General features: G+C 40.6%; 1 protein-coding gene across 23 annotated transcripts in view; it reads right to left on the bottom strand.

Moving 5' to 3' along the window:
• PTK2 (protein tyrosine kinase 2) overlaps window positions 1–24,739 on the bottom strand; it is a 224,867-nt gene that overhangs the window by 65,104 nt on the left and 135,024 nt on the right. For 12 of the 23 annotated variants that reach the window (XM_060195947.1, XM_060195943.1, XM_060195936.1 and 9 more), the window contains 6 exons: window positions 24,622–24,674; window positions 12,465–12,548; window positions 11,447–11,464; window positions 4,681–4,737; window positions 3,180–3,200; window positions 2,012–2,109 (listed from right to left, as the gene is read on the bottom strand). In XM_060195947.1, coding sequence (XP_060051930.1) covers window positions 2,012–2,109; window positions 3,180–3,200; window positions 4,681–4,737; window positions 11,447–11,464; window positions 12,465–12,548; window positions 24,622–24,674 — 331 coding nt within the window. The remainder of the gene's footprint in view (window positions 1–2,011; window positions 2,110–3,179; window positions 3,201–4,680; window positions 4,738–11,446; window positions 11,465–12,464; window positions 12,549–24,621; window positions 24,675–24,739) is intronic. The other 11 variants (XM_060195935.1, XM_060195942.1, XM_060195940.1 and 8 more) reach the window with 5 other exon arrangements.

Raw genomic sequence — 24,739 nt, 5'->3', positions numbered from 1 at the left:
CCAAATACAAAAGTAAATTCCAAGTGGATCAAGGATTTGGATGTTAGACCACAAACTATCAAATACTTAGAAGAAAATATTGGCAGAACTCTTTTCTGCATAAATTTTAAAGACATCTTCAGTGAAACGAATCCAATTACAAAGAAGACTAAGGCAAGTATAAACCTATGGGACTACATCAAATTAAAAAGCTTCTTCACAGCAAAAGAAACCACTACTCAAACCAAGAGACCCCTCACAGAATGGGAGAAGATCTTTACATGCCAGACATCAGACAAGAGTTTAATAACCAACATATGTAAAGAGCTTGCCAGACTCAACAACAAGACAACAAATAACCCCATCTAAAAATGGGGGGAGGACATGGACAGAATATTCACCACAGAAGAGATCCAAAAGGCTGAGAAACACATGAAAAAAATGCTCCAAGTCTCTGATTGTCAGAGAAATGCAAATAAAGACAACAAGGAGATACCACTTCACTCCTGTGAAAATGTCATACATCAGAAAAGGGAACAGCAGCAAATGCTGGAGAGGGTGTGGGGTCAAAGGAACTCTCCTACACTGCTGGTGGGAATGTAAATTGGTCCAACCTCTGTGGAGAATAGTCTGGAGAACTCTCAGAAGGCTAGAAATGGACCTACCCTATGATCCTGCAATTCGTCTCCTGGGGATATATCCTAAGGAACCCAACACATCCATTCAAAAAGATCTGTGTACACATATGCTCTTGGCAGCACAATTTGTAATAGCCAAAACCTGGAAGCAACCCAGGTGTCCACCAACAGATGAGTGGCTGAGCAAGTTGTGGTGTATATATACACAATGGAATACTACTCAGCTGTAAAAAAATGGTGACTTCACCGTTTTCAGCCGATCTTGGATGGACCTTGAAAAATTCATGTTAAGTGAAATAAGTCAGAAACAGAAGGATGAATATGGGATGATCTCACTCGCAGGCAGAAGTTGAAAAACAATTATCAGAAAAAACAAACAAACAAAAAAACCCACAAGTAGAACCTGAACTGGAATTGGCGTATCACACCAAAGTAAAAGACTCTGGGGTGGGGGTGGGTGGGTGAGGAGAATACAGTTCCAAGAAGGATGACAGAGGACCTAGTGGGGGTTGCATTGTTATATGGGAAACTGGGGAATGTTATGCATGTACAAACTATTGTATTTACTGTTGAATGCAAAACATTTATTCTCTAATAAAGAAATAAAAACAAATCAAATAAAAGAAAAGAAAAGAAAACACAAGTAGAACCTGAACTGGAATTGGCGTATCACACCAAAATAAAAGACTCTGGGGTGGGTGGGTGGAGAGAATACAGGTCCAAGAAGGATGACAGAGGACCTGGTGGGGGTTGTATTGTTATATGGGAAACTGGGGAATGTTATGCATGTACAAACTACTATATTTACTGTTGAATGTAAAATATTAATTCTCCAGTAAAGAAATTAAAAAAAAAAAAAAGCCAAAGTAGACATTGACTATTTGGAGCTTCGAGGAAGGGTGGAATGGAAAATAATTGCTCGTGAAGATGGGCTTCTTGTGGAGATAAAGAAGATGCTCTAAAATTGCTGCAGTGGTGCAGTTATGTGGATAAACTAAACAACAATAACCCACTGAGGTATGTAGAGAACAAATTTTACAGTATATAAAATATATATATTAACACTCTTTAAAAAAAATCCATTAAGCAGGCTTATTTTAATTTGCTATGGACTTTGATCCTCTGTCAATTCTACTCAATTGAACGATCATCCTTAGTATCGATGACTGAGGACAGGTTGAGAAATTACAGAGTATGAAACAGACCTAGGAGTTACAAAGACTATCTAAGAGACATATTCCTGTTTTGCTCCCTGAATATGTCATGTAAGGTCAAATATATATAATACTTATATGATAACTGCAAGCACTTAAGGAAAGGAAGACTCATGACAATAAGTGAAAGGTAACTTAAGCAGAAACAGTGAAAAATGGTCCAGGTTTTAAATAACTTACTGGACTCATGTAAATGCCTTGATGTACATCTCCAAATTGGCCTTCTCCAATACATCGCCCAAGTTCTATTCTTTCTCTTTGAATCTCATAATCCCTCGCTGGAAGACATGATCCATATATCAAAAATACAGTATTACAGATGTAGAAATAACACTTAACACATTTCACTTCACGAGTAAAAGCCTCATTGGGGCACATCATTTTGTGAAATTGTTTTAAACTGAGTGGAAATCTCTTAAACAGATTTTAAAAAGAACTTATATAATTTATGGTACTGGTAGAACTAGCAAAATGCTAGCTGTCATGAACAAGAGATTTCTTTCAAATTTTTGAATGTCTACTTTAATCTACCAGATAGATGTCTAAGTAATTTCTTCAAGTGTTACATTATATGCTTAATTAACAAGCACTATTAGTTCAGGTATTAATATATGGAAGCGTTCTGTTACTTAAAGCAATTATTTTGCTAAAGTTTATAAAATGGAGGCAACAAAAAAATCGTGTCAAGAGTGACTAGGTATTAAAAGTTTAAGAGTTTTCCACTTCATTACAATCCTATCTATATTATTTATGGAGCTAAAAGAGTTTAAAGAGGCATATACTAAAAATTAATTTCAAAATGCAATTATTTGGAATCCAGATTGACCATAGCACATAATAAACGATGAACATTTTTTATTTTGCGGATCATCAGAATCAAATTAATTATTGCATTAAGCTGCTGTAATTTATACAAAACCAATTATTTAGTAGGTTGTTGAAGTACATGGAAAGAAAATATCCCCTAGGGACCTACTAGATTGAATCATAATCACAAGAACTACTTGGTGTTGATTTCTTCCATTCAAGAAATCCAACTCCATAAGCCATGTTGTATATATTCTGTTCAAGTAGTCAACAATGGAATAAAATACAGCAACTAAACATTTAAAGATCTTCCTCCGTGGTTTACCATTAACTTGTAAATCAAACAGAAAATTTAGCCCAAATTTCAGATGGCTATTTTCCTCTTTAAAATCACTTTAGCTTGTGGTTCACTGATTTAACAGCATGAGTAAACCAATGAAAAATAGTTTAAAAGAAAAGTTAACTGAAAACCAAAACATCCCATTTCATTCCACAGGTTGCAATTGCAAGCAAATGCAGTATTTTAAGGGAATCCTGTTACCTTCATCTATTCCATAGCTTTCTGTATTGCAATTAAGAGAGAAAAAAATTGAAGACCTTGCTTAGACATAACTAACAGCAGTTAGATCAACAACAATAAACTAGGAGAGTACATTCAGTAAAATTTACGTTGCTAAATATTCTAGCCATGAACGTAATGAAAAAAATAGAACTAAGCACAAAAATGTAGTAGCTTCATGCTAACTTAGTTATCTGAAGAGCAGTTAAGGCTTTCTGCCTCAAATTCCTAATGACAACTCATTTTTTTTGTGGGGGTCTGGATAAAAGGTAGTCATGTTGGCTATTAAGTGCAATAAATTAAATGTAATAAATATGTAAAAAGTGATGGAATCATCTGCAGCAAAGTACAAAATGTAAATGGCTAGCCTAAAAAGTTTAAACTTAAATCTAAACTTTTTTTTTGTTTAAACTGCTACTCCAAGTCAAATATATATTAAGTTCTAGCTCCTGCCTCTGTTTGGATTTACTTTATCTATTAGAGGAGTTTTTGGAAGGGGAGAAAGGAGTGCCCCCCCCGCCCCGACAATGCAGTGGGTGGAGGGGGGTGGGTGCCTCTTTTAATTTTGGCAATATTTTTTCAATGCTTTTTTTTTTTTTTTTTAAAAACCAGCACCCTCCTCAGCTCTGACTTATGATAGGGTTAGGGATTGAATCTGGCACCTTTGCTGCTTCAGGCAGGAAAGGCCCTTTGTAATAACCAGAGTTCTGTCTCTCCAGCCCAATATTTCTTCAAAATAAAAATAAAAATAAAAATCTATATGAAAGCATCTTTTAAAATACTTATACCACAGGGTAAAGTATATTTGTCATGAAAAGAATAGCTCTGCTGAAATCCGAATAGCAGATGTTGCTTTACTAAGGTAGATTCTGGCTTCAGTCTCTTTAGGAAGAAGATAGGCTTAATTTTTTTTTTCTTTTACTCTGACTTAACATCTTGAGTTATATACTTCAATGTAAGACCTGGAGCTTCCAGATTGTTCCCCACTTAATGAGCAGCACAAGATAAAGAAAGGCAGGCTTCAGGAAGGACACAAAATGTCAGGCACTCCCAGTCCCCATGTGTGGACTGGTTGTGGGAAGTGCTTTGTACTGGCCAGTCAAGGGCAATAAATAACCAAATTAAAAGGGAAATGTGAGTCACATATTCAAGAAATGAGTATATGTGTGTGTAGCTTTAAATAATACTCACTATTTTAACAGAGAAGAAATACTCTAATCCTTAAAACTTACATTATCATAGAATCAGAAAATCGAAATAAAACAAACAATAACCTGGTAATTAAACAGACTTATAAATGTTTACATTTTAGGCTTCTGCCAGAATTCAATATGCAATCTAGAATTCTAAAGGCTGAAAAGACTACTGTTTATGCACTCAGTGAGATATTTTACAAAATTCTAAAAGGATAAAAAAAAAACCTCTAAAAATCTTAAAAGGTGAGTATTTGAACAACAACAAAAATAATCAGGAGTCAGCTTACTTGAGGGCATAGTGTAAGTATCTTCTTCATCTATAATCTCAGCATAGTCATCTGTTTCTGCAGGAAAGGAAACAGACATATTAGATGAGGTTATTGGTTTGGCCTCTTGCACTTTAATGTAATTTGAAAAGGCAATATGCTCTTCCTAAATCCCCTGCTATGATATCATGCTTTTAAAACACTATTATTTCTCAATTCACACTCATACACAATTCATTTCTAGAAAGGAAAGTGATATCATGGTCCAATAAATTATAGCACAAGACTTGTTTTTTCAGTGAGCAAACAGAGCTAGCATAGAAAGCTCTTTTTTTTTTTTACTTTTTAAAAAATATTTATTTATTTTCCCTTTTGTTGCCCTTGTTTTATTGTTGTAGTTATTATTCTTGTTTTATTGATGTCGTCGTTGATTAGATAGAACAGAGAGAAATGGAGAAAGGAGGGGAAGAGAGGGAGAGAGAAAGATGGACACCTGCAGACCTGCTTCACCGCTTGTGAAGCGACTCCCCTGCAGGTGGGGAGCCAGGGGCTCGAACCGGGATCCTTACACTGGTCCTTGCACTTTGCACCACGTGTGCTTAACCCACTGCTCTACCGCCTGACTCCCGCATAGAAAGCTCTTAAGAAAACTTAACATAAAACAACTATGTGCAGAACTCCACAAATCTATACTGACTATAAAGCAAGCCCTCAACTATACTAAGCATATGTTAGAACTGCAGTTTTCTACTGAGATCTTTCTCCAGACCAGACCAGGTATACCTCAATAACACGGTCTCAGACGTCATTCATAATTAGACTGCAGAAAACAAAACTGGCAGCCCTGTTTTTAATATCAGCTGGGCAGGTTCATTTCATTTGTTCAGGGAGAAAGGGACCCAGGAATCAGCCTAATACAACCTTTCACTTACGTCTGAAGGATATACATTAATGTCAACACTGAGAAAAGACTGAGAAGAAAATAAGAACAAAGATAATAATCAAGCTTTTGTTCCCCCTTTAATATCATGAAGGAGCTCCAATATTCCTACTTTTTCCTCTCAGTAATGTGGCAGCTTAAAAGTCCACCACCATAACAGGAGAGGAAACTACTTCCCATCTGAAGGAAACTATTTAGATGACAATTACGCTGAAAAATCACTTAAACTGTCCATCTTAAATTTAAAAAAAAATTTGTATTATCTTTTATTTATTTATTTATTGGATAGAGACAGCCAGAAACTGAGAGGAAGGAGGAGATATAGATGGAGCGAGATAGATACCTGCAGTTCTGCTTCACTATTTGTGAAACTTTGCCCCTGCAGGTGGGGACCGGGGGCCTGAACCTGGGTTCTTGTGCATTGTAACATGTGCACTTAACCAGGTGCACCACCACTCGGCCCCTGTGCCCATCTTTATTTTTCTCCGTGGAAAGAGGAAATTTTTTTAGCTGTACCAGGTATAAGGATTAAATAATTCTGGGCCGTGGAGGATTAGTAGTGAGAGTTCTCTGGTACTATCTCGGGAAAATGACTTTGAAAATTTAATCTGGAGTCCACCTTTCACCTCAGAAACTAAAAGCTGGAAGTTCTTTCTTCTGTACTGCACTGTTCATTCGGTTATTAAATATAGGAACCAGAGGAAATAGAAAATGGAAACTGTTCATTAGGATGTTAATCATTACATATACTACTGTTACAACAATAAAGCTCACCCCTGAGAGCAGTGGGGAGAACTCATTTCTTAATTAAAGTGATTAAGGAAGCAAATTCAGCTGGCATTTTCCTTAAGAACATTTAGCATATTTAAATATGTGATAATCAATCCTGTATGACAGATATATATTCTACATTTTTCTTACACATTCATAAATGATATTTAGAGGATAAAAGGAAACATTTCAACCTTTCCAAAGTTTTATTTCTGTACTTTTAGGCATTTATTTTATTTTTAAAATTTTTATTATTTTTTTAATCAGTGGTTTACAAAATTACAAAATAACAGGGGTACAATTCCACACATTAGAGTTCTGTGTCCCCATTCCCTCCACTGGAAGTTGCAGTGGTTCTCCCAAGGTCACAGATATGGATTGACTATTACTTACATAACTATTGATTTTTCCTAAGATCCTGCCCTCTGTTCCATTTTAAGTCACACATATACTTATTACTGCTCTTCAATGTCCTTCCTTTTTGACTCTTCTCTCTCTGGGTCCTGAATGAATTGGATTCCAAAGCCCTTGAACCAAAATATGAATATGAACCAAAATTCTTTTGGGGGTGCTGGAGGTGGGAGTTCTGGCTTCTGTAATTGCTTCTCTGCTGGACATGGGCATTGGCAGGTTGATCCATACCCCGAGCCTGTTTCTGTCTTTCCCTAGTGGGATTTGTATTTTTCTCCAGTGAATTTTAAGGAGAGTAAATTGGCATGGTATAAACCTACTGCTTTGCTTCTGTGTAAGAAGATTTATCAAAAGACATTGTTAAGTGACATTTGGGGACAGAAGGGGCAGTTGGAAAAGGCACGAGTAAAGAAAGCACCACATGTAAGATGAATTCACTAGGCAAATCAGTGGAAACAAGACAAGGCACACAGGTACTGGCTAGTCATTAACCTTATTCTGGAATTCAGTAGGCTCAGAAAGCTAAAGCAAGTAGGGTAGAAATCCTGCCAATAGCAGACTCACCCTGAACTATCTTCTTTCACATAGAGTACATACCTTTAGAGAGAAAGGTAAGACATACTAGTTGACCCCAGGGGGGCAAGATTCTACCAACTTTCTTTCCAGAATTCCTGCTTGCCTCTTAAAAGTGTTATAGGCTATCACTTCACAGATAGTCACCTTGTGACTACTGGGGAGCAGGGGAGGCACAGGCCTCTTTGGGGATAGTGGACTGTCATAGGAGGGCGCCAACTGCCCCTACAGTGAAGCTGTGACCTCTAGTGAAGGCTCACCATGCACCAAAGCTCAAGCTGGCACAGAGATGATTCTGATTTCGGCCAAGGGTCAGCTAATCTGACCTCCTTCCTCAAATGAACTTGCTCCTCCATCCCTGTTACCCTCATCACACTGCCTGTTTCCTTAGTCCCTTTTCACTACCACTTAACTGCTTACCCTGCTGCTTCATCTCTACCTACCCCCTGTGGGGGCACGATTTTGAATATTTTCTACCACTTACATTCTCAGCACATAAGTCAGTCCTGCAGAAAGAAGGTTCTCATGAAAAAGCAAGAGCAGGGGGCGCACGGTGGCACACCTGCTAGAGTGCACACACTGCCATGGTCATGGTCATGGATCTGGACCTGGCTCAAGTCTTTGGTCCCCACTTGCAATGTGGGGAGAAGCTTCACAAGAAGTGAAGCAGTGCAGTAGGTATCTCTATCTTCCTATCTCCCCCTTCTTTCTTAATTTCTTTCTGCCAAAGAAAAAGAAAAATGACAAGTGCATATAACAACACATTGGAGACTATATTATACCCACACCAGGCTAGTACAAGGTACAGATGTCAAGGACAGAGGTATAGGTCCTAGAAACAGGTCCCCATGGTCAGGAGGTAGTGAGGAGGTTAAGTGCACACGGCACCAAGCTCAAGGACCAGGTAAGGATACTGGTTTGAGCTCCTGGCTCCTCACCTGCATGGAATGTCGCTTCACGAGTGGTGCAGCAGGTCTACAGGTGTCTATCTTTCTCTCTCCCTCTCTGTTTTCCTCTCCTCTCTCCATTTCTCTCTGTCCTATCCAATAACAATGACATCAATAACAACAACAATAATAATCACAACAACAACAAAACAATAAGGGCAACAAAAGGGTGAAAAAAAAAAGCCTCCAGGAGAGTGGAGTTGTAGTACAGGCACCAAGCTCCAGCAATAACCCTGGAAACAAAGAGAGAGAGAGAGAGAGAGAGAGAGAGAGAGAGAGAGAGAATAGGTCCCCACTGTACTCTTGGGGACCTGCCATTCACATGTCTGTTCACACGGTATCTCTCTATATAAAATGAGCTTGTGTCTGCTCTGTGGGGTTGTTATAAGGGTTACCGATTAAAGGGAGACACTGCCCTGCACATAAATGATGATCAAGCATTTAGGTTGCAGGCTTCTGGAGAGCTAACAAGATGTTGCATTTCCCATATAAGTGGCTGCAAAGTGATTCTGCCACTACACCTTTCCTGTCCCCTGGGGGCCTTTGCGCCTTGTCTGGGTACTGGATTCTGACAACTTGCTCCTGTCACCGGGCAGTCTGAGTGTTATCACCACACATGGCAGGATCTCTGCAGTGACATGCTGCTTACCCATCCACCCTGGATAACTTTGAGGTGCCCCTAGCAGAGACTTTAGAAGACAAGGAGAAGAGCGCTTCTATAGGAAGTCAGGAAAGGCCTAGCTCTGCTCTGTGATTTATGAAGCACAGGACTTCAGTCAGGGGCTAGCAAATTCTTTCCATAAAAAGCAGAGTCAGGCACTAGCACAGCAGGTTAAGCACACGTGCGCAAAGTGGAAGGACCAGCATAAGGATCCTGGTTCAAGCCCCCATCTCCCCACCTGCAGGGGAGTGGCTTTACAGGTGGTGAAGCAGGTCTGCAGGTATCTATCTCTCCCCCTGTCTTCCCCATCTCTCTCCAATTCTCTCTGTCCTATCTAACAATGATGGCATTAATAACAACAATAATAACTACAACAATAAAAAAACAACAAGGGCAACAAAAAGGGGGAAAAAAAAAGCAGAGAGAAAAATATTTAGATTTTGCCAAATAATACAGTCCCTGCTATAACCCCTAACAGTGCTGTTCACACTACATCAGGAAAGCTGCCAGACACTACCTAATGGATGGTGTGACTATGACAACAAAAAGCTCATAGACAACAAAGAGCGAAACTCACAGATTTGATGCCACAAATACTATTATACTTCTTTGCATTTCCCCAACAAATAAGAAATGTTAATCACTTGTAGCTGATGGCTTATAGTCAGTGTAGCCCTCATATAGACCAACCCTCAGGGTTTGCCTTATTCCTTGGGGACAATAATAATACTTGTCTACCCAATTCACTGTTCTGAGACATTAAACTGTGGACAATACACACACATAAGTAATGTGATAACGGCCATTTGTTTGTTGGCATTTACTTAAATGTTTATGCTTTTATAGCAATTCTCACAGCCACCATAGAGACCTTCCTTTTATAGATGAAGACGCAAAAAGGCAAAGTAACTTGCTCAGCATCACTTTATGGGTCACTTGGTGACAGGATGGGGCAACAGGGGATGTACCAGGGTGGCACCTGAGACATTAACCACATTCCTTGTTTTTAACAGCCCGACACAAGTTAGTCTCAATTCCCACAGCACCAGTTTCATCACCTAGAAAAAGTGAGGACCTGCTAGCTATCTACAAAATAGAGGACCCCCCCCCCCCAACTCTTCATCTGCACTATTCCAGCCTTTAGGTCCAGGATTGGTCAACAATTTGTTTGGCTTTGTATGTTAACTCTCTTTTCAACCACCAGATTCCAGAAGCCAGCAGGATGCCGACCAGACTTCCCTGGGCAGACAACCCCACCAATATGTCCTGGAGCCCTGCTTCCCCAGAGCCCTTCCCCACTAGGGAAAGAGACAGGCTGGGAGTATGGATCGACCTGTCAACGCCCATGTTCCTCAGGGAAGCAATTACAGAAGCCAGACCTTCCACCTTCTGCACCCCACAATGACCTTGGGTCCATGCTCCCAGAGGGTTAAAGAATAGGAAAGCTATCAGGGGAGGGGATGGGATACGGAGTTCTGGTGGTGGGAACTGTGTGGAGTTGTACCCCTCTTATCCTATGGTTTAGTTAATGTTTCCTTTTTACAAATAAAAAATTTAAAAAAAAAAGAAAGAAAAAGTGAAGGCCACACCCATTGATATTCTTCATCTCTTCTCTGGGAGAATTAGGAATCATGAGTAATGCGCATGAACACAGGCTACTAACTTGCTGACTACCGAGAGGGCAATCTAGAAACACAGTTCGAATCTTCACAGCCCTGAGTCCCATGAAGGCGCATCATTCAAAGGCAGGTTCAGTTCAGATCTTTTACAACAGTGCTTTGCTCACTATGTTCAAGAAGCGTTCCTAACACAAAACTAACATATGTAAAACTCTCCAGTGATAATACTCTTTCATTTAATTGTGACAAAAATAAACCTGCAATGTCCCTTTATTAAGAAAACCTTACATCTTTAATAGGAAAGACAAAAATTCATGCAAGTAGCAAGTGGAAATAAAAGACACAAAACATGACTTTAAAATGTCTACTTTATTATCTGCTATCCCTATAATTAAATGAAAGACTCACTGTCTCTGCTGGTGGCATTACTCTGATCATGTTTAGTCTGTGTGAACGGTCACACACGATTGCTTTTCTCCCACCCACAACTTCATTTCCAAACTAAGAATTGCCATATATACATAGCACACTGGAGAAATAGTGTCCAGCTAATCTTGGTGAATGATATTGTTTTAAAATTTTTTTCTAGAACCCTAAAGTTTGAATAACAAAACCCAGAAAATCCACTATGAATATTTAACTCAAAGAAACTATTGAACTATGATAAAGAAACAGTGATCCCTTCCATGTCAAAACCCTAAACAATTTGAAGAGGTCACTCGTTCACATCATCCCCCCCCCCACACACACACACAATTGCTCTGCTCGACTAAAAATCACACTTTGCCTTTCATTAAAGACTGAACTATATTTATACCAATAAATACTTATCTAACAGTAACACAAATGTGAAAGTAAATATTACCGTCCCCACTAATTTCATCTGTAGATCCAGGTGGCATGCAAAGAGAGGAAGATGGGGACAGAGGGGAGGAAAGAGGGAGGGGAGAGAGGGAAAGACACTATTAAAATGACAAGTAAACCAAAGTGTAAGGAAAATAAAACATCTCCCCCACCCCCAGACTCATTCCAAAGGTAAAAAGTTTATTTGTTTAATCAAGAGCGTCATGCCAAGTGTCAAGCTGCCAGCCCATTACACACAGCTACAGGACAGTACTGTGGAATTTAGAATTTAGGCAGGGTTTTACTGCACTAAGCCAAATTAATTAAATTGCCTCACACAGTCAAATGTTTAAAACGGCTCCTATCTCCCTCAAAGGAAATCTGCACCATCTTAGATAAAAATGGGAATGAGTCGCAGATGTGGATGCTAAATCATAGGTGGGGGCATCCTTCAGCATGGCCTTTCTAGTGAGCCCCTGGATTCTATTTGATGTGGTCCTGGCGCAACTGCCGTGAGGAGTGCAGGACTTGAAATTCTGCTGACAAGTATCCTGTCAGAAGTTCTACTTACACTTGTGCAGTGCTTGGCCCAATTAACACAAATCACATCCACTTTCTTGAAAACTCCCCCATGGCCTTCCTGGCCCCTGCTCTGCAGTGTCTCTTTCCATGCTGCCTCACATGGAAAGCAGATGCTGGGGCTTATTCTGACCATTCTTCATTCTGTTGTGTGCAATAACAGAATCCATGATATAAACCATGGTCCTTCCACTAAAATACAAATCAAAGTGGTAAAAGCTACTTCTTTGCCTGTCATGCATTTAAAAAACAATCAACAGGCAAACGGTCTTGTATCAAGAAAGCAGCCCACAGACTGTCAGACATGAGCCTGTGCCCCAGGTCGGAGCTGGGCAACAGACAACAGATAATTCGTGTTCAGCAAAGGTGTGCTTTGCTTGGGACAATCTACAAGCATCTAGTTAGAGCCGCTTGCTGGGAATGCTCTGGTTAAAAAGAGCCTGAGCAAATGAGTGCAGTACCCGCAGAAGGAGGTTCATGGGAACAGAAGACCAAAGGAAGGAAGCGCCTAGCTTTCTTAACTTTGTGTTGGCAGTGACTGACTCCTTCATAAAGAGGCAAGAAGAAGAAAGAGAAAAATAGAAACAAATTACTTCAATGCAAAAGAAAGCTTATGTTACATTTTAAGGCATATCTATAAAAACAAATACAAAATTATAATGCTCTTATTTGACTACTGGCATGCTTCTTACTATGACAGACTTGGATTTAAAAAACATTCGAATTTTAAAGGGAAATTTCCTTTTTAGCAAAGATAAGCACTAGATACAGCAACTTTTAACAAGACATAATGAGAATCTCCCAGCTCTGAAGAGCTAGCCAAGTGAAGAAATACTGTTAATAAAAGACAAGACCTAAAACGAAACAATAGCAATAAATATTCTGAGAGCCTTGTGAACATCTAATATTGAACCATAAAGAAGAAACTGTAAAAAATAGAAGATTAGTTTGTGAGCTTTATGAGCAATTCCCCTCTCCTCCCACTGACAGTAAAAAACAGACTCACAGACGTCAAATAAATTACCTTAACATAAAAAATGGCTATGAGAATGTGTGAATATATATTATAAGTGGCAAAGGTCCCTACCTGTTAGTACCATTTTTCCACTCACTCCTCATTCATGTATACAAAGCTCATTTGAAAGTCAACTCTCTCTGTAAGGCACTTGGCTGGATCAACAAGACACACCCCCGCCCTCCAGGAGCACACAGCACAAAAAGAAAACAGAAGCCACAGTTATAGGATGGTGAGGGCAACAGTGGGCATGTCAAAGTGGGACACACACTCCTGCAGGAAGCAGTGGGGTAACATGACAGAAATGGCACAGACGGGATGCGAAGTTTAACAGTGGACCCACAGGATATCATAAAGAAAGGTCGAACTTCAGGTGTGGGTCAAGGAAGAGCACAGGTCGGGATCAAGATGGCAACGATTTACAGACAGTAGAAGTAGAAATAAGAAAAACGGAAACATAAGTGACAAAGTAAATTTATAGTAGATAAATAAGTAAATAAATAACTAATCTGGGTACAGACTAAATGAAACTTCATTTTTACAACTATCCTTAAGTGTAAAATTAGAGAAAAACTACATACAAGGAGCATGTATTTGGACTCAGATGTTGGATTCTATTACTCAGCCCTTGATCCTGGGAAAGTTATCAACTTCTGCTTCAAGTCCCGTACTTGTAAAGAGCTACAGAGAGCAGTCCCTGGGCAGCTGGCACAGAGCCACTACTGAGTAAGTTGTCACTAATTTGACACTTTCTACTATTTCTTTTTTTTTTTTTTTCCTGAAAACTGAAGTATTTGACACTATGTTCAGAATGGAGTTTACCTGATTATATAGATTGACACTATAAACAAACAATGAGAGGCTGTTTGGTAACTTATCAAACCCCCATCTTACTAAGTTTCTTGAACTTCACAGTTTTTTTTAAATATTTATTTTATTTTATTCCCTTTTGTTGCCCTTGTTGTTTTATTGTTGTAGTTATTATTGTTGTTGTCATTGTTGGATAGGACAGAGAGAAATGGAGAGAGGAGGGGAAGACAGAGAGGAGGAGAGAAAGACAGACACCTGCAGACCTGCTTCACCGCTTGTGAAGCGACTCCCCTGCAGGTGGTGAGCCGGGGTTCGAACCGGGATCCTTATGCCGGTCCCTGTGCTTTTGCGCCACCTGCGCTTAACCCGCTGCGCTACAGCCCGACTCCCGCTTTCTACTATTTCTAACTTGAGTTGAATAATCTTTACATTGACTTAACAAGCCAGTATTAGAAAATTAAGTATGATTTCTTCCAAGTAATAAAAAAGAGTATTATATATTAAAAAAATATTTTTATTTATTTATTCCCTTTTGTTGCCTTTGTTGTTTTATTGTTGTTATTGTTATTGATGTCATTGCTGTTGGATAGGACAGAGAGAAATGGAGAGAGGAGGGGAAGACAGAGGGGGAGAGAAAGACACCTGCAGACCTGTTTCACTGCCTGTGAAGTGACTCCCCTGCAGGTGGGGAGCCGGGGGATGGAACTGGGATCCTTATGCAGGTCCTTGCGCTTTGCACCACGTGCGCTTAACCCGCTGCGCTACCACCGAATCCCCCCTCAAAAAAGTATCTTACATCACTATATTAAGAATTTTATTAGGATCTTTTTTTATTTTACTCAGGTTACTTATTTAATCACACTTTTGCTGAATATCTCATAGGAGTAAGGCCATTATGTAGATGCTGGGGCTATAGGAATGCAGAAAATCAGGCCCCAAACCACTATCCTACTGAGCTTATTGTTCCTATATATGGAAAAGATAACAAAGAAAGTTACCTACTATGTCAACTTCTCAGTGGTATAGAGAAAAACTGAGCAGAAGCAGGGACTGATTTTCTGAGGGGACGCAACTTTAAATGTAGTGATAATACAAGGAGCCAACTGCAGTCTTCCAGGAGAAGATGATGGGTCTGAGTGCACAAATGGAAGACTGGTCTGATGCTGGGGGTGAGTGTGAGGCAAGGAGGGCAGACGGTGTGTCAGAGTGACAGGGAGGTGGCAAATGGACCCATGCTGCAACAGACCTCGTAGCCCACCTCAGGGATCCGGCCTTTGTTTGAAAGGATTCAGGAACAAATTAAAAAGAGAAGGCAGATGACATGATCTTGGACTTTCAAGGTGTCCGGGGAATCTTCTAAAAGAAGCAGAACTGGAATGATACGGTCAGAGAAAAGCATGAAGTGAACGAAGGAAAGTGCTTGGAAAGCTGACGCTGAGTATACTTAGCCGACTAGGCCACTCTGGATTTGTCCAGGGGCTAGAGTCAGAATAGAAAGGCAACAAGAACTAGCTCCAAATACACTGGTGTGTTTGACTAGGAGGAGGGAAGGACCGCACACTAAGTGTAGAGGACCAGGAGCCGTGCGCTGGATGGGAAGACCAGTTTGGTCTGGCACAGAAGCGTTTGAGATGCTTCTTATATCTCAGAGTCCACACAGTGCATTTGTTCTAAGAGTCTGAATACTGGAGAAGAAGTCTGTTGAGATGAGAATTAGGGACACTCGATCATAAGGTAAAAATCTCAGTGAGACTCCTGAGGAACAATTGAAGTTGGCAGGGAGGAAGTCAAGAGCCGGATTTGGGAGTTCTAAACATGCAGGGGTTGGAGTGGGAGGACAGATGTGAGGGGAGCAGGAGAGACAGGAGGTAATTCCAGAATCACTGACAGCAACAGCTCTGGGGAAGAGCTATGTTCTCAGAGGGGATGAACACCCTTAAAGGGCAGGGAAGCTACAGTATTGCTGTGCTGATGGCAAAGGTCTAGAGAAACAAGGCAACAAGTGACAGAGGCCTGGACAGGTAGTAGGGGGTAGAGCAGGAATGATGGGTGGTGGCTGGGGGGGGGGGGGGGGCGCAGAGCACAACCAGAGTATTGAAATTCTGAGCAGAACATTAAGGGACAGATGCTGTCAGATATGCAGAGGATGCCTAACCCTAACGAGAGTATTTTCCCAGGTGACTGTGAAGAGGGTAAAGAAGTGCCAGAGTTTCAGATGAGGAGGTTGAAGAGACCATTTGGGTAAGTGGAGGTCAAAGTGCCACATCACAAGTAGTACCAGGGCCCCAACTACTGTGCACAGTCAGGAATTTAGCTGAGGCATTAAAGTTCAGGTGCTGTGGAGTTGGCATGAAACTTACAGCTGGGTTTGCTCAGTGCACAACAGGAAAGCAGAACAGAGCAGTGAGGTGGACGCAGGAGGCAGAGCTTTCACGCTTGTCAGACACCAATAAAAGTAGAGGACACGAGGGTGTAAAAGGACAGTGAAATGAACAGGCCAGGGACAGGACTCAAGGATTGTTGGAGTGAGTTCAATACAGAATAAGACGGAATAAACAGGAGGCAGTGGTCTGTGAAGTGGGAATTACAGGTACTGGCAGAGTATGCTCTGTTGAAGCAGGGAGTTGTGGGACCCCTGGAATAATTAAAGCATTTGGTGCTGAGAACCACCCACATGAACACGGAAATCATTCAAGACTCAGGGATGGGAATGGTAGGGTGATGGTGGGTGGCTGAAGTTCAAATTCATGAGGCTCGAAGTGGGCAAGTCTGGAAGGGGCAAGAAGAAAGCAACAGCAAACTGGTCTCACTGTCACTGCTGCCTGAAGGGCTCTGAAAGGGAAAAGTAGGGAGAAGACCCACAGGTGTGTGTATGGGTGATGGGGACATATGAGACTGGGCAGGTGGGTCGGTATTTCCTATTCCCTTTTAGTTGCCCAAGTAAAGCAAGTATTTCGCCTTGGCCACCCTTTTCAAACTTTATGCCTTTCCTCAGATGATACAGTTTAGTGAACCCAAAGCTGAACTTTATCTTAGTCACAATTACATAGATAACGTACAGCTATAGGAGGGAATGTGAAGTCAAATTCTGGAACTGATATCTAGAATGTTTTAAGTTGCCCTTTAAAATTTTTGTGTCAAGATTCTGATGCTACTAGTGGCAGACTAGTGAGTTCTGTTTTCCTTCTTCCATTACTACCATTAACAAAAGCAAAACAAAACCCAAATCTACAGCATACACGAAAACAAAGTGTAAAAATGAGCTTGGTGTTCAGATAAACTAAGAATGAAGGGAGTTGGGGGAAGGCCCAGAATCCAGGTAGAGAGATCTCTCTAAAGGTAAAGGTTTGTTCCCTACTTGGTTTCACACCACCAGCCAGGTTCCCGTCTCTGGAGTTGTTTGCCTTACTGGGCTACCATCACTGTCACCCTCCTGACCTCGCTGGCCACATCTGGTGCTGCTAATTGCCCTCGTCAGGTCTCTGCTGCTACTGTTTTCTGCTGCAACTCGCTTGCCTTCGTCTGTGGCCAAGCACTTTGACTGCTGTTGCCTGATACAGTCTGGCCCTTGTCTTCATGACCCACTAAAGTCTGTTGCTGCCCACCTGTCCACAACTTTACAACAGCAGTGGATAAAAACAGGAGAGAAACAAAAACTATAAACCACATGCCAACTACAGGCAACGGAAAGCATCCAATGGAGAAATCAGCCCCTACAGCACCTGGAGCATGGGAGTAAAGCCACAGAAAAATCACCTCTCACCAGTCTGCAATACATAAATATCTGGTTTGGCAGGCATTTGTGACTGCTGCTTCAACAGACTGCTAAGCTCCGGTTTTCAAGGAAAATTAGATACAGTGGGAAGACAGAAGAAAGCACCTATAATGATGGACCAAGACAACAGCTTGAAGAAAACTCCAAATTCAACAGAGATATACAGACCTCTCAAATACTTCAAAGCTCAGAGAACAGTACTATGCTAATCCTGATAGATGGGAGGAAAACAACAATATAGTAAGGCTCAAAGTCTCCCGAAGTATTTCTCCCTTCTGCATATTAACATTAAGCTTCCAGAATGATTCAGTGTGTTCTTTGTACTTGCTTTTATTTTACTTTTTCCTAAATAAGTTAGTTGTTTCAGAAGGCATACGAACTAAAGCACATAGATTTGTTAAAACATTATAACCAGATTAATTTTCTAGCCACTAGCCTGAAACCAGAGTTGTATGGTAGTGATGCTGTGTGACTGACAACTAAAACAAAAGAATCTGTCACCAAGTTAAAATTTCCAACAAATATGGAAAGGGTTCAGCAGAGATCATCACATTTCTACTGAAGGGAAAAGGTTACTTACTGCAGCATTAGTTTTAATGACAAGAGAAAAAACAAACTCCAGTTTGAGTGTAAGTCATATGAATATTTAGTAGAAGTTGTATGCACAATGAAGTGGCATCAACATCCCTGTTTGCAATTCAAGGTTAACTGCTGGACTCTTATCTAGTTATCAGAAAACACAGTTCCCAGAGTTTAGGCTTATGGCATGTTTAAATCTCAGCTTTATTCATTGATCTTCTTTGGAAATTTCTGTATCCCGAGGGAAGTCATACAAACACTACTCAAACAGCTGGCTGTCCCTACATGACCCCACAGCCCTTCTCTGGCCATACTTTCAGAACTCTGAGTGTAAATACTAGTCTCCAAGATCCAATCTCTCTGAGCTCTATAAGAAGCAATTTTTTTGGTTTTGTTTGATTTTTAATTTACAATTAGGCTATAAGAATTACTTTAGGAATCAAGGATAATGTACACAGAGAAATACATTACTGTATTAGATATTTTGCATACTCACTACTCCTAAACTTTTTATATAGAATTTCTGTCTAGATGAGCGGCTGAGCAAGTTGTGCTATATATACACAATGAAATACTACTCAGCTATAAAAAATGGTGACTTCACCATTTTCAGGCGATCTTGGACAGACCTTGAAAAATTCATGTTAAGTGAAATAAGTCAGAAACAGAAAGATGAATATGGGATGATCTCACTCTCAGGCAGAAGTTGAAAAACAAGATCAGAAGAGAAAACACAAGTAGAACCTGAACTGGAATTGGTGTATTGCACCAAAGTAAAAAACTCTGGGGTGGGTGGGTGAGTGGGGGTAGAATACAGGTCCAAAAAGGATGACAGAAGACGTAGTGGGGGTTGTATTATTATATGGAATACTGAGAAATGTTATGCATGTACAAACTTTTGTATTTATTGTAGAATGTATAACATTAATTCTCCAATAAAGAAATGAAAAAAAATAGATTTTCTGTCTAGACTTCAAAGATAAACCTCTATTTATCCAGTATCAATAATAACTGCAATTTTGTTGAAAACGATCCAGCAATATTAACACTGCAATGAAATATGCGAATGCTTGTAGTTCACCTCTAGAAGATATGGACACTGTGTCATTACCACCAACCCCACCCCTCCACTCTCAGACAGGGATCCAACAAAAGCTGGAAATCTAAAGTTATCTAGATCCTCTTTTTGGCTAGCCTCATGGCTTAGGAACTAGTGCTCACAGGGCGTTTTGCTGTTGTTGTAGGGACTTCATGGTGTGGGCCAACTTTAAGACAGAGAAAGCAGAGAGAGTGAGAAAGCATAGCTATAGCATTAAAACTTTCCTCAGTGCAATGGGTACTGAGCTGGAGCCTGGGTCATGTGCCTGACAAAGTAGGTGTGCTGCTCAGGCAATTTATCTTGCTAGCACTTTCAGGGAACTGTTGAAAGTACCAGCGCCACAGCCAGTTCTGAGCGCTTCTGCCTTTTTCCCTTCTGGCTCCTATACCCAGCATGCATCGTTTTAAGTTTTTAGCAGGTCTTTATGCCATGTGCAGCAACCTATAGATTCATATAAAAACAATGAACTAAGTAAGGACTTACACCCCAGACAATAAACAGACAAAGAGGACATGTCATTCCCTATACTGAGCCCAGTCTAATGGTCATGCTAATTTCCAAAATAATCCTGTTTAAAAACTATTATTAATTGAGGGAAATGTAGGTTAGAGAATGCTGAGGGAAAAATCCTAAAGTACTGAGGTAGGCACCTAGGAGGTAGCGCTATCTGAACCTGCCTGATCTTGAAGATTAGGCAACAACTTTTGGTTTACTGCTTTGAATTTTTTCCTTCTGTGAAATTTGGGGGGGGGAGTGATAAACTTTTATGATTGCATACTTTAATGATGACTCTTTAGTCATTATCAGGTCACCCCATCAGCTGGGTCCCTCGTCGGGGAGTCCTGGGATTCCCACACAACACGAACCCAGAACTCGAACAGATCCCTCTCTCCATTATATCTCTGGTCATCTCCATCAGGAACAACATAATGGACCCATTTGGGGCGCCCCATAGGACCTTGCCCTCCATGTGGATCAACGATAGAAGAGAATGTTTCATCCTCTAAGGGGGGTTGGATAATATACTCTGTCTACCACCTGAAGAAGATGGATCCTGAAATTGGTGCAACTCGGAATGCTCCTACTGATGACCACAGAAAGCAAGTTCGGACCTACAGGGATGTAGAGGTTACATAGGCTCCTATGCTGAACATGGGACCCAGATCAAATCGATGGTGTTTATAGTCAACAATATTTATACACTTTCCCCATATTTGGGAGCTACTTTCTTCCCTAATCCAGCTTTCTAGCCCTTTTTCCAGCCTTGACATCGTCTCCCCAGACAATAACTTGGGTCCACCTGTAGATCAGATGTCAGGCTCAGGCAAAAACTAATAAAGTCATGGGTCCTTTGGAATATACCTAAAACAGACCTACTAGCTATTTCCATAATGGAGACACCAAATCTTCATCTGCAATATTCCAGCCTTTAGGTAAATGATTAATCAACAATTTGTATGGCTTTATATGTTAACTCTTTTTCAGCCACCAGGTTCCTGGTGCTAGCATGATGCCAACCTGACTTCCCTGGGTAGACGACCCCAACAATGTGTTCTGGAGCCCCACTTCCTCAGAGCCCTGCCCCACTAGGAAAAGAAAGAGACAGGCTGGGAGTATAGATCGAACTGTCAATGCCCATGTTCAGTGGGGAAGCAATTACAGAAGCCAGACCTTCCACCTTCTGCACCCCATAATGACCCTGGGTCCATACTTCTAGAGGGTTAAAGAATAAAAAATCTATCGGGGGATGGGATAGGATACAGAGCTCTGGTGGTGGGAATTGTACTCCTCTTATCCCATGGTCTTGCCAGTTTTTCCATTTTATTAATAAATAAATTAAAAAAAAACTTATATGACTGATACAGGAGTCAAGAGAGTAACATCCAAGCTGCATATAACTAAGAATGATTAACTTGCTCAGGGTCATATGGCTTGAAAATGCCAGAGCTGGATTTAGCACTCTAGTCAGTATTATTCTCTGAACTATATTGTCTTTCAATACAATTTAAGCAAGTTTGTCCCAAGAGATAAAGAAGTACTTGAGAAATGAAGAGATTTTCACAACCTAGTGCTTCCACACCACATCAAGTACTTATAGAAACAGCCCATTTAACTTTCAGTTGTCTGTGACCTTAACCAAGTCCCCAAGTTCTTGGCTACTGTGCACACGGCACCAAAGTCCCTCCAGTCCTCTACCCGGAATTCTCTTGATTCCTTCCTGGATACTACATTTTCCCAGCTTCTGCTGTAGAGCCGTGTTTACTAGCCCTGAATGAATACAATACTTCATCTCTCCCTTCATTCTGTTATCTGCACATATGTCACCTACCCAGACTTTCCTTGACTGAGATTTTAAAAACTGTCCCCTCCCCTCATTGCTTTCAATTTACCTGATTTATTTTAACTCGGTGCCTACGGTCTGTCTCCTTCACAAAATGATGCTCAGCAGAGGAGACATGGCTCTCTTTGCTGTCAACCCTAGCATCTAGGGCAGTGCCCTCCATGCCGTAAGTACACAATAAATATCTGATGACTGAACTACTCTCAATAAGAAATGGGAAACTACAACATCCAGCTTGTACTCTTATAGCAACTCCATGGGACTGACTACGTCAGGAAAAGCAATGGCTACGGTACACCATGCTTCAAGCTGTAACCTCGCCTGCTTAGTTGTCTAGTCATATATGAAGCAGTACTTTTGACTCTGACAACTGGAAAGACTGACACACAATAAAAATATCTTGGGTGGAGAAAGAGCAAGAGCAGATCTACACAGATAAAAAGTGGTGTGGAGGGCACGAATTACATCTTATTTTGCTGAAAGCAATGTGGAGGAAAGGGGACTAACGAAGTAAGATGTGGGCAGAAGACAGAGGTCTCTGAGGGTCAAGTCAAGGGGCGAAAATATCATGGGGTAGATTATATAAATGATTAACCTAGGTTTCTGGATAGAGAATTATTTACTTAAAGAGAAATGCAGTAAGCAGTGACTTAGTACCAGAAGGAAGAGAATTATGACCCTCTGGTTAAGAGAGAACTAAGAAGAAATAAATCAGAGTGAGACAAAACTGGCTGGGAAAGTTAACACCGTGAGGTTTGATGGGCATCAGTTGCTAAATAAAACTTGTGGGTCTATAACTTTAAGAACTGAGCACACTAATAAAGAGAGTACGAAAATCAAAGAAGGCACAAAGTGAAGGTTTTTATTTTATTTTATTACTATTTTAAGTTGATGGCTGGCTGCAGACTCCTGATGATCATACAGGTTTTAGGTCTCTCTTCCACTTAAGAGGGCAACCAAGGAGGGCACAGAGTGCACTGGCCATTTTTGTGTTTCTAAAACTGCTTTCAGTCTGGCAAAAAGACATAGAATGTATATGGAGTATTCAAAGCCAGCTGAAATCTCACTTTTCCTCTAGAACATTCTATAGAAGGTTGCTGAAGTTTAGCAACTACTCCTTTCTGGACTCAGGCAACACCAATAGAATTCTACCCCATGCTCACCAGTTTGGGGCTCTTTTCTCTGAAACCAAATGGCAAACTCCTTGTGGGCATGGTTTATACCTGCCAGATTTCCAATCCCCACCAAGAAGTGAACAGAAGATAAGGGACGAGGCAAATGCTAAGATACGCTTAGTGCTTCAAGATACTGTTGGAATGGGGGCTGGGGCCAGCAGACTAGCACGATGAACCATGTACCTTAGGATCTGACAACTCTGTGGCCTGTCTGAATGGTTAACACTTCCCAGCAGCACAGGCTTTGGCATTCAAAGTGCCCCCCACCCTGTTCGGAAGAGTGACATAAACTGTCACACACAATCCATCATCAGTGTGACATAAACTGTCACACACAATCCGTCATCAGTGTGATCTTTGCCGACTGTACACATAACATGCATAAATATTTGAGAGAGGGCTTGTAGGATGTTTGGGCAAAGTGAAAAAATAAGCCATTATATACGTACACTGGAATGTCACAAAAAGAAACTAGTTATCAGGCAAACCAAACAGAACTCAAGTTTTAGGGGGGAAATTATATAAGGTAACTAACTGATAGGAACTGGGTTTCTTCTGAGTCAGATTGCTATATATGAAATATATCAGGCAGCTATGCCTAAAACGGATTATATGTGTGTGTGTACATAGTGTTTACATTTTAAGATATCAAACATGGGTTCAGAAGATTGCTCCCCATTTTCCATTCTTAAGTAGGAAAAGGGGGCATATAATATTTTGAAAACATACCAAGCACACCACACTCCAAACATGAGTCAGTAGTTAAGAGAGTGCTTATATCAGCATCTCAACTATATTTTCAAAACAGCGACATCCAAACGCCGTACATTTGCTAACTGTGAATGGTAAGAAGCATTAAAGGTCCCTCACATCTCCCAGGTTCCAGGAAAACAGTCACTGCACAAAGTGTGTCCTGCAAGACCACGGTGAGTTGCAAAGATAAATGCAGCTTTAAAAGGAAACATTTTCATGGAAAATGGTTAATATGACATTAAGACAACAAAACAAAACCCCAGAATTTTAACCTTTGAGTAATCTACTGGGTTGTTGAAAAAGTCCATTAAGTATCTTTTCTGTTTTGTCTCCAGGATTATTATTACTTTATTGGGGGGATTAATGTTTCACAGTCTACAGTAAATAGAATAGTTTGTACATGCAAAACATTTCCCAGTTTTTCTACACAACAAAACAACTTCCACTAGGTCCTCTGCCATCATGTTCCAGGACCTGAATCCTCCCTCCCACCCACCTCAGTCTTTTATTTTGATGCACTACACCAATTTGCCTACAGGATTAATGCTGAGGCTCAGTGCCTGCAATACAAATCCACTGCTCCTATGGCCATTTTTTTTTTTTTATAGGATGGAGAGAAATTAAGAGAGGAGGGGAAGAGAGAGAGAGGGAGAAAGACCTGCCTCACTGCTTGTGAAGCAACCCCCACCGCAGGTGGGGAGCCAGGGGCTCAAACTGGGATCCTTACACTTTGTACAATGTGCACTTAAGTGGGTGTGCCGCTGCCTGGGCCCCTTATTGTTTCCTGTTTTTCTACATAAAAATGTGTCATGACTTTTCCAACAACCCAATAGTATTATAACATGACTCATCAAAAACAAACAAACAAACAAAAAAACCACAACCACATTTAAAGCAACTTAATGTTATTAATAATATGTAAATCTGAGTAGTCAGAGAGTTCTTTTTTATATAAGCTACTCTAGAAAGAGATAATGCCAATAAAATGGACTAGTATCTGCCACACAATTTTCCTACACAACTATTGTAACTTGGCAGTGTTGCAGATGCAGTGATGGTGGGCATCCTTACCTGACATAGAGACAGCATGTGTTCGCACACCTTGCTTCTCACTGTTGGCCAGTCTGGAAGAGAGGGCAAAAGCTATGAATATGGTATTCTCACAAGTAAAGACCACTATGTGTTCAGC

This window comes from Erinaceus europaeus, chromosome 8, assembly GCF_950295315.1.
Source record: "Erinaceus europaeus chromosome 8, mEriEur2.1, whole genome shotgun sequence".
Lineage (NCBI taxonomy): Eukaryota > Metazoa > Chordata > Mammalia > Eulipotyphla > Erinaceidae > Erinaceus > Erinaceus europaeus.
The sequence above is the reverse complement of the archived record's forward strand: the minus strand, read 5'-3'. Positions and strand labels throughout refer to the sequence as shown.